This window comes from Hydra vulgaris, chromosome 10 (genome assembly GCF_038396675.1).
Source record: "Hydra vulgaris chromosome 10, alternate assembly HydraT2T_AEP".
NCBI classification, from domain to species: Eukaryota; Metazoa; Cnidaria; class Hydrozoa; order Anthoathecata; family Hydridae; genus Hydra; species Hydra vulgaris.
In genome coordinates this window covers 17,375,374-17,387,150 of record NC_088929.1, presented here as the reverse complement: position 1 = coordinate 17,387,150, position 11,777 = coordinate 17,375,374, and the positions used below count along the sequence as shown (strand labels likewise).

Here is an 11,777-nt window from a genome sequence, read left to right as displayed (position 1 = left end):
GTTAGTCGACGCGCCTAACAAACCTAAGCCTAAACACACCCCTGATATATATATTTATATATATACAGCGGTGGCCAAAAGTTAAAGACCGCTCTTTTTTTAGTAGGTTTCTTAATCTTTAAATTAAAATTAAGAAGATTCTAATTGACATATTAAATTTCTTATTTAATATCTTGTTAATTAAAACATACGGATTAAAGTAGTATAATTTTTTTAATCTAATTCTAATTAAACAGCGTTTAACTTATTAAAAAACCGATAAGTACTTATAAATCTTCTTTAAATAAATTGGACAAAATTTAACGACCACTTTCAAATCTTTAATTTGCACTTATTAAAAATAATAATACATTAATTTTTTTAACTATTTTAATTGCTTATTACGTTGGCTATAAAATAGAATGTTGAAACCTGAGTTTCGATATCAAATAAACATTTATTTTTTAAATTGCAATAAGGATATAAAAATATTGCAAAAATGCGTGCAAAGATCGAAGTAAAAGACAGATACACAGCTCTTGTATTAAAAGAAGAAGGCTAAGCATCAGACAAATAGCAAAAAAGCTCGGAGGGTCTCACTCTTGCATTATCAACATAATTCAACGATACAAAAAGACCCGGTCAGTTAATGATCGTCATAGGACTGGACGCAATAAAAGTTCAAATGACCGTGATGTTAACATTAGTGAGATTAATGAAAGAAAACAGACAAGCATCATCTACAGACTTGTCTACAAAATGGACACTGTCAAATGGTCTGAAAGCAAGCCCTAGAACTGTGTAAAGGGGCCTCCACAATTTAAATTATTTATGGCGTGCTGCTGCAAAAAAACCACGCCTAAATAAAAAACAAAAATTTGCCAGGAAAGAGTGGTGCAAACTACATAAAATTGGTCAACAGATAAGTTGAGCCATGTGGTCTTTAGTGATGAAACGAACGTTGAGGTAGACAACAAAAAAGGTTGCGTAATGTTGCGTAGACCTCCAAGCAAACGGTTCGATGAATCATGCATTTTGAAACGAACAAAACAAGGCAGTGGTTCAATAGGCATTTGGGCCTGAATGAGTGCCTGTGGAGTTAGCGTTTTCATTTATTCGATGGTAGACTCAACAAAGAAAGGTACATCGAAATTTTGGAAAACTCGCTTATTCCTAGCATTGATTTATGGCAGTTGCAAGATGGATTTATTTTCCAGCAAGAAAATGCGCCATGTCATAAAGCGCATGTTGTTAGCGAATGGTTCAATTCCAAAAAAATTCAAATGCTTCCATCGCCTGCCAATAGTCCAGACTTGAATCCAATAGAGAATTTATGGTTGTGGCTTGATCACAAGCTTGGTAAAGAACAACTTTACAATTTGAAAGATTTGAAATCTTTTATCTCTCATCATTTGAAAAATGTGCATGATGAAGTAATCAAAACTTTAATGAATTCAATCCCAGAACGAGTACAAGAGTGCTTGAAAACAAATAGAGGAACAACACGTTTCTAAATTATTTTTTTATAGCTTTTTGAAATATTTTTGAAACTGGTCTTAAAATTTTGTCCAATTTTTTTTCGCACTTACATTTTTTACTAGTCAGTTTTTTAATTTTTTAACATTATTTTGTAAAAAAATTATAAATTTTTTTATAATAAATATAAAATACAATAAAAATTTTTCTAAAAATGTTTTTCTTTTTTTGATACCTTATTCCAAAATAAAATTATACTAAGGTTAAAAATAAACTTTGACAAAAAATGAGTGGTCTTTAATTTTTGGCCACCGCTGTATATATATATATAAATATATATATATATATATAAATATATATATATATATAAATATATATATAAATATATATATATATATATATATATATATATATATATATATATATATATGTATAAATATATATATATACATATATACATATATATATATATATATATATATATATATATATATGTATGTATATATATATATATTTATATATATATATATATATTTATATATATATATATTTATTTATATATATATTTATATATATATATATATATATATAATATATTTATATATATAAATATATTTATATATACATATATATTTATATATATATATATATATATATATATATATATATATATATATATATATATACATATATATATATATATATATATATATATATATATATATATATATATACATATATATATATATAATATATATATATATATATATATATATATATATATATATATATATATATATATATATATATATATATATTTATATATTATACACTAACATTCAAATTAAACCGCATTCAAATCACGATCCGAATATTTTTACAGCTATACTTAAAGGTTTTCTCCACAGAGCTTACTCCATCTGTAGTAAACATCATTTGCAAAACGAAATAAATTTTTTATTTGACATGTTTATTGAAAATGGGTACGATGAAAAGCTATTGAGGAATATTACAAACCAATTTCATCAAAAAAGACAAAATAAAAACAAAATTCCATCAGAATGCAACAATCTTCCTGTAGTGTCTTTACCTTGGGTACCAGGCCTTTCACCGAAACTTCGAAAAATATTCCGAAAAGCAGGGTACAGAGCAGCATTTAAATCAAACCCAAATTTAAGATCTTTACCAACATCAAAAAACAAAACAAAACTACCAACTAATAGACGACCTGGAACCTACATAATAAAATGCAACTGCTCCAAAGTTTACATAGGTAAAACAAAATTGCAGGTAAGTATGCGGATGCATCAACATCAGAAGAGCATTAATGAAAGCAAACCTAATCAATCTGCATTAGCATTTCATAAAACTTTTTGCAATGAAAATATTACTTGGGAAAAAACAAGAACGTTAAAGGTAGAAAATAAAAGGTTTGAAAGAAAAATTAGAGAGGCACTAGAAATACAAAACAACATGTGCTCTGCGCGAAACGGTGGAATTAATCTTGATGAAGGCCAATATGTCAAAACTATGTTTTGGACGCCATTTTTAAAATCTAAAAATCAAAAAAAGCCATTCAACCGCTGACGTCAATAGTAACAACTTTATATAAACTATAACGATTAAAAATTATTGTAATATTTTACAAGCTGATGATGCTGGTATCCATAACCCAGCGAAAATTTCTTATATAATAATATTATTTGTATTGAGAGAAACTGTATTTCTTGATGTTTTAAAATAATATACATACATATATATACATATATATACATATATATGTATATATAAATATATATATATATATATATATATATATATATATATATATATATGTATATATATATATATATATATATATATATATATATATATATATATATATATATAGATATATATATATATATATATATATATATATATATATATATATATATATATATATATATATATATATATATATATATATATATTTAAAGGTTTTAATCAAAAACTAAATTGAGATTTATTTGAACAATTAAAAGTATTTAGAAAGGATTATAATTTGGTTATTTTTGATTTAATCTTTATCAAGCTTTATAAAGCTATTAAACAGAGTTAAAATCTAAGACTTAACATAGATTGTTTTTTTCTTCTACTTAATTTTTTTACAGATTCCAATTCTAATAAACTTTATGAATATCTAAATCTAACAGATGAACTAAAACCAACCATTTTTGTTGCCATACAGAACGGAAAATGGGAAAAACGGAAAAAGTAAATACACAGTTCGATGAGAACAAACAAATAACGCAATGTAGCGCATACATGCTTGATGAGATCGTTAAACACTGGAAAATTTTATTTTGATGAGATCAAAACATTTTACTTAGGATCGGGTGGACTTTAAAATAAACAAATGTAAATCATTTCAGTTTTCCAATTCTTATATTTGTTTCTTTAAAAACAATGCCTATGATTTAAATAAAACAAATAATATACTTTCATGGTACTAAAGCAAAGTAAAAACATATAGCACAGTAACAAAATAAATTATTACCAAGATAAATTGTGAACTGCCGAAAATAAAAAATGATTTATTATTTGTAATAAAATAACCTCGAAATATGTAATCTAAAAATAAACAACAGTATATTCGCATATAACAACAAAATAAGCGACTTAGAGAAATATACTTCTTACACAATAGACTGCTATTTTATGGGTTCTCATTAATGTTTTGACAGATTTTTATAAAGTTTGGTTTAGGTATTATCGTGATTAAAGCAGTAGTTTAGGTATTATCGTGATTAAAGTATCTTTGTTAATAGTAGCAGTAACAATATATAATCAATTTTTTTTATTATAGAAAATAGATAAAAAAAATTTTTTTAAATTTTTGAAAAGGGCCCCTATAAATGCTGGGTTCCCCCCCCCCCCCCATTGGGGGTATGGGAGAGCCAACAACGGCTCTGATGCAGTGACTTGTAATGACGGCTTAAGTTTGTGAAACAATGAAGTAAAAACTTTTTTATGAAAATCATTCATGAAAATCAAATAATTATTATAAAAATTCTGATAAAATATTTTGACATCGAAAAGAGTCTAGAAATAACTTTTGGCGTCAAATTAAAAAGGCATAAAAATGGGAAGGCCGACTGCACCCAACACCCCCTTCCTTCATCCTTACGGTACCGGGCTGCAGTGAAGGCAAGTATGCTGATATAAAATACTTTTTGAAAGGAATTTAGAAACCCAAACACTACCTTGAAAAAGACATTTTTCTAAAAATAAATGCCCCTTAAAAAAAAAAAAACATTGCTGGGACTAATGATTTTGAATCCGTAAGTTTCAACTTTTTTGAAATAAATAATAATAAAAATATAAAACACGATATAAATTTTTTCCACGACACGCTTAAGTGGTTATGTGTTACGTGGATTGCTCATATCACTTTCCAAGCGAACTAGAAGGGTTTCTTTTCAAAAATGTTCGCGACAAAAATTTAATTAAAATTAAAATTCTCCACGTAAACATTCGAAGCCTTAATAATAATTTTGAAAAACTTCTCAATTAGTTAGTGGAAACAAAAAAATGTTTTAATATAATTTGTTTGGCTCAAACGTGGATTTCGAATAACTTAAATAATACTTTAAACTTTTATAACATTTTAAATTAATTTCTCTCTAAAGGCAAGTAAATAAACGCGTCGAAGGAGTTCTTACATATGTGAATGAAAAGTTGTTTATTAAGTGAGAAAGGATTTAAGCGTATCTGATGGCGATAAAGAAATTTTTACTACTGAATTTATAAACAATAATTCAAAAAACTTATTATTAAGCTGTTGTTATCGACCACCTGACGGCGTGAGTGAGAACTTGAGCATTTTTTTTTTTGAACAAACTGTATGTAAATAAGGTAATAAAGAAAAAAAAAAAGATTTTCATTATTGGGGACCTAAATATGAACTTTTTTCTATACAATCAAGATAATAAAATTAAAAACTTTCACGATTCTTTTTTCGAAACTGGAGCAATCCCCTTGATTAATCGTCCAGCAAGAGTAACAAAAAACTCAGCGTCATTGATTGATAATGTAATTACAACAGATATATCAGACAAGGATATCCAAACAGGTATCCTAAAATCGGATATATCTGATCATTTTTTCAATATTTTTGTTGCTTAAATCAAACTCTGAAAATATAATCAAATCAAATAAAAATAAAATTCGCACTTTTAACGAAACCAATATTAAATAATTTAAAAACCAATTTATCACTAACCTGGAACCAAATTAACTTTGATGATAATGCAGACAAAGTTTACCATACTTTTTTTGAAACATTTTATTCCGTGTTTGACGCTAATTTTCCTATTATTGGAAAAACATTAAATGCAAAAAACATAAACAAACCATGGGTGACCAGGGGATTTAAAAAATCATCATAAATAAAACAGAATCTTTATATAAAATATCTTGAAACAAAATCATCTGCAAATGAAAAAAGTATATAAAGAATACAAATACCTATTTGAAAAAGTTTGTCAAAACTTGAAAAAAAAATTACCATTCAAGACTCATTGGTATTTTTTAAAAATAACTCAAAACGCACTTGGCAAATAATGAATGAAATTAATGATAGACAAAAAAGATGCATAGATTCCCTCCCCCAAACCAATCATAACAAACATATATGCGAATCAAGAGCTATAGCTAATGAATTTAATAAATTTTTTGTTGACATCGGTCCCATACTAGCAACAAAATTTCTCATACAAATGCTACATTTAGAGATTTTTTAAAACAAGTGGATAATTGCACTAGTTTAACAAATTATCATCTGAACTATCTTTTCAAGAGTTTGAAAAGCTTTCAAAACTCTTTAAAAAATAAATCCACCGGAGCAGATGACATAAACGGTAATATAGTTATAGAATGTTTTGAATACTTAAAAGATATCCTATTTAAGGTCTATTGAGCATCTATACGCCAAGGAGTTTTTCCTAAACTACTAAAAATACTAAAAATTACTAAAGTTACTCAAATTTTATAAGGTGATCAAACAAATATCCGTAATTATCGCCCTATTTCTGTCTTCTCCACATTTTCAAAAATACTAAAACGTTTTATGTACAATTATGGCCTACTTAAATTACACGGCCTGTTTTGTTGCATTTTCCGTCAAAAATTAAGAGGCCAGTTTTTTAACGGTTCAAGTGTAAAAACTTCATTTTTGTTATGGTTAAGAATCTTGTTTGCACAATAAATGTTTTATTCTTATCTTATTAAAATGGTTTAATAATAGATAGATTTTCTTTAAGTTATTATTTTGAGCTGGATTTTTTGTTAACTGGTTGCCTGCTTCAGTTTATTCCAATAGCACAGTATACTGAAAAAGGCTTTCAGATAGATAAATCAACACATACCAACATGCTACTAAAAATAACCTTGTATTTTGCTAAAACTACCCACAACTCTCTATTGGAAATAATATTAAAAAAATGTAAGTTTTTTATTTATTCTAATTGCAATTATTAGGTATAAGATATGCATTTATCTGTGAAATAGTTAAACTGCATAACAATGTTTTGCAATCTAAATACTGCATGTTTATGCTTCATGTTTCAAACACATCAGGCATACCAAATGTTTGGAAAGAAATGTGAGACATATCTAATGTTTTGAAAAAAATATCAGGCCTACCAACTGTTTTGAAAGAAGTTTCAGGAATACCAAATGTTTCAAAAGAAATATCACGCATACCAAACCTTTTTGAAGAAATATCAAGCATACCAAATGCTTTGGAAGAAATATCAGACATACCAACTGTGTAGGAGTCAATAGCTGTTAATAAAATTCTTCATTTTTCATTTTCTAATAAATGCCATCATATTTCTTTTTAGCTGTTGTTACCGATAACCATTTTACGAATGTTAATGCCTTTTTATAGTTTCATAAAGCATATGCTGGAGATGGAAAATTATTAATTTATCATCCAGTTTAGAAAAGAAGTATTTAAAACATACTTATGATTTGACAATAATAAGTATGTTTTAAATACTTCAGTTTTTAAAAAAATATATAAGAAACAACTTGTTAAACGCAAAAAAATGATTTTTTCTTCTTTTTCATTTAATTTTTCCAGAAACTATGTTGAAGTTACTGCTGGTTACATTGCAGGGAATATAATTCCTAAAGTTTATTAAAAGATTAATTATTAAACAGGCAAGAAAGAGCAAGAAAAAACTAATTATTGAGTCACATATCTTGGAAACAACAAACAATTTGTCAATTTTACATTGGCAATATTTAACAAAACATCTGCAGCTGCAATATAGAGTTATTTTCCTAAAAGAAATGATGCAACACAACTTTTATCATTGTTTTATAAGTTATTTATCGTTTTTAATTCAAAGCAGAAACTCACTTCATCCAAGTAAACTCAGCGATGCTGCTTTAAAAGGTGATAACAAACCCACACTTTATAAAGAAATTGCAAATTGTACTAAAATTTGATAAATACTTTAGATCAATCAAAAAAATTTTTCATTCTCTAACTACGACACTACAAGCAATTGTATCTCTTATAAATGGTTTGCTTGAAAAAGGTTTTACATTTGTTCTTAGTTTCAATTTATAAAGTGATCCTTTGAAGGTAAGTTTTAGCAAATATAGTTAAATGGTCAGTAGTAGACTTTTCGTGAGTATTTTAGAAATATGCATTAGTAAAAAGATTTCGGCAGATTTTCCCTGAAAATATTTATCAGAATTTTGATAGTTCTAAAAAAATATTATGCAAGATATTGCTTAGCTGTCTACACAAATACTAAGGTACATGCTTTTGAGGAAACTTTTGAATTTCAACAAACTACCCCTTGAAATGTGGGACATTGGTGTTAAAACTAACTTTAGAAAAAAATTAGCCTGATCGGACCACTCTTATGCCTCCCCTAGAGCCCATTAAATGAAAAAAATGGTCAAAAAAAAACGCCAAAAACGACTATGTTTGATAGGCAAGGGGGAGGTGATAATATATAAATTTTGAACTGATTTTTTTTGATAATACCGGTATTGATTTATATTTTTAAATGAAGAGGGTAGTTAAGGCAGAATATGAATACTTATGCTGTTTTATTATGTTAAATAGTGTAAAAAATCGCAAAAAAATGAGTTATTTTGCCGTGAATCATAAATATAATTAAATATTACAATTAAAAAACTTTTATGAATGGCGACTTATCTTTAATTAAATAATAATTATTTAAAATAATGTTAAAGTTTGTTGTATAAATCATTTTCATTTTTTAATCATTTTTGCCATTGTAGAAAGTGAGTCAATCAACCTCTTTTTAGACAAACTTGAAGACTTTTTTCCTTGACTTTTTGTAGCTAATCTAGCTTTATCAACAATTAACAGTCTGTTTTAGAATTTCCTCTTCTTTATTGTAATTGTGCACAAACTGTTTCATCATTCCTACTGCTCTTTCAGCAGGATCATTTACGACAACTAGAGATTTAGCAAAAGCTTAGAAGATTCTAAAACTTGATTGTATGCACCAAAACTGAGATGGAAGGGTATGCCAGTCTTCAATCCTTTCTTCATCCAACCCAATTCTATTAAAAATTAAGTAAGAGAATTGATCAACTAGTAATGATAAACTTGGGGATCATTATAAACTCTATTTTCAATCCTAATCTTGTTTCCTACTTCAATGAGCAAGTTGTTCATTTTAAAATAATCAGAGTTTGGCATGTCATATTGAAGCATAGCAGAAGCAATCTTACCTTTTTCTTTATTAGAAACATCTTCATCCAACAAAGAAAGAGGTACAATTGTAGATAAAAGATACCAGGAATGTTTGTAAAATGATTTCAATACTGCTTCAATTGCCTCTGGTTTGGCACAAACATCTTTGTATAAATGTATTTTATGTATTGATAAAATATCAAGATATGGTGCTTAAAATATGATGATATGGTGATAAAATATCAAGATATGGTAATAAAATATCAAGATATGGTGATAAAATATCAAGATATGGTGCTTTGAGAGCTTTGTCAGGTTGCAAATACCAATTTGCATAAAAATATGCTATGAATTCCGTCATGATTTTTATTTCTTCTAAAAGTAGTTTATCTTCTTGAACAAATTTAATCTGATTAAAAAGCAATTGCAATTTTAGATAATATGTGGCTTTTCCGAGGAACCTTGGATCGTGGGCAGCTCCTGGTTTCCTAATTTTTACACCTTAAAAAGACAAATAAGCAACAACCAGCTCAGCTAGTTCTTTTCTATCGCCTCAAAATGTATTTTTACTTTTAATATACTTTTTGCAAAAATAAATGGCTCAACTGCAGCACATTCGATAACAGTTCTTTTTGTCTTATCCCAATAAAATCGTGTAACATCATTCATATCATAATGAAAATCAGGACTTTCAAGTACGTCTTTCAGTTTTTTAAATAAAACATTCTCTGACCCAGATGTCTTTCTTTGTGTCACAACATTACAAAAGTGAACAATCTTTAGATCTGATATGTGGTAACTACAAGCAAGAAATAATGGATAGATATCTAGATTGTTTGCTATTCTAAACAGGAAACTTTTTTTAGTTCCAGTATTACTGGAGGTTTTATTGAAGCATAAACCTCCGATGTTTCTTTCGGTTTCATATTCTTTAACGCCTTTATACTCATCTTCCCCTGAGGATGATGCTAGGGAAGGTACTCCGAGAAGATAAACCTCTCCATTAATATTTAAAAGAACTGCTAATCTGTCATTTTTGAATCGCTTGCCTTTTTTTAATTCAAATAAGGCTTTACCATCGAAATGAATGATAGATAGATATTTGGAGGCTTTTAAAGCAGCTTTAATTTCGTTTCTGGCTTGTTTAATTATTATTAAGTTTACCTTTTTTATATGTGATAAAGCTGCTGAAATGTTGCAATAAAGTTTACTTATATCCACACAAGATTTATGAACAACAGATGTGACAACTTTCTGAAGAACTGCAGAAGATATGTCATTAATTGATGCTGCAAGAGCAACACTACCACTGTAAATATCTTTAGGAACTGTGCACGTAATTGGTTTTTCTTTTTCTTTTCTACTTGTCCAATCTCCAGGTTCAAAGTCTATATCATTCAACATTTCTGTATCGCTTTCATCTAAAATTGGTTCCTGATCTAAATTTTCTGTAACTCCTAGAGTGTTGTGTTTTCTTTTGCATTTTTTCTTTCTAATACTCTCTCTTGACATTTCACTATATTTCTTATCCTCGGTTCCGAGAATAAACTTTCTATCAATTTCTTAATCATCTTGAAACTTCAAACTTTTGGCTTTGTCTTTATCTTATCTTTTCTTGTCGTTCATTATAATATGTCTAAGATTTGGTGTACCAATTCAGAACACTTTCTGTGTCTTCTGTATAAATTAATTTTGTTTCTTTAAATCTGAAGTTGATCCTCCCTTTTTATGCTTTTTTAAACTGTGGTATTCTTTTTCTAAGCTACTTAAATGCTTTCTAAGGGTTTTGTCCGAAATTTTAGAAAATCCAGCTTTATTTCAAGGAGCTTTAATCAAAGATAATATACACTTGCATTTGTCTTTTTTACATTGATTCTTTTTCATTGTACTAGGCATGCAATATAGTATTGATAATTTTTTACATTTTTTTCCAGTGTAGATTTTATGTAGTAAAAGTTTTTCAATATTTCCATTCCTGTTGGAAGTAGCGTACCCTAACAATATAAAAAATGTATTTATTGATGTGAATAATATACATACTTCAATATTTCATTACTTATATTAAAAGCTAATTTTTTTAGAAAACATATTAATATAAACAATAGCCTTTATATTTTTTATATAAAGTACTCGTGTAAGCATTAAATTACACATAAACTGTATCATTTTAATGCAAAATAAAAAGTATATAATTATCAATCAAAATAATTACAATATAGCACCTGATATAGCTGGATTAGCTGCTCCAATAAGGAAAATAACATTTTTTTCTTGTCCAAAGCTCTCTTTCTTCATCTCTGTTTTCAGTTTCTTTAATGTTCATTATAAAACCTAAAATACCATAAGTCATTAAACATGGATAAATGTATAAATAAATAGTACTTTCAAAAATAAATTTTACTGTATGTTCAAAAAAAGAAAAAGAAAGAAAGACAATTAGTTAACGTACCTGTAACTTCAAGAAAACTGCAAATTCATAAATTTTGGCAACAATTATACGAATAAAATTTGATAGTGCAATAAGTATTTTTTTAAATTACAATATCGTCCACAATTATTTTTGTCGCGTCCATAATTATTTTCTATGCTGTCA

At 27.2% G+C, this 11,777-nt stretch overlaps 1 protein-coding gene across 1 annotated transcript; it reads left to right on the top strand.

Annotated features, from left to right (window-relative positions):
* The first annotated feature begins 2,421 nt into the window (after positions 1-2,421).
* Positions 2,422-3,042, top strand: LOC136086174 (uncharacterized). Its single transcript, XM_065808454.1, has one exon. It carries the CDS (start codon positions 2,422-2,424, stop codon positions 3,040-3,042), a length of 621 nt encoding a protein of 206 aa, XP_065664526.1.
* Positions 3,043-11,777: the final 8,735 nt, after the last annotated feature.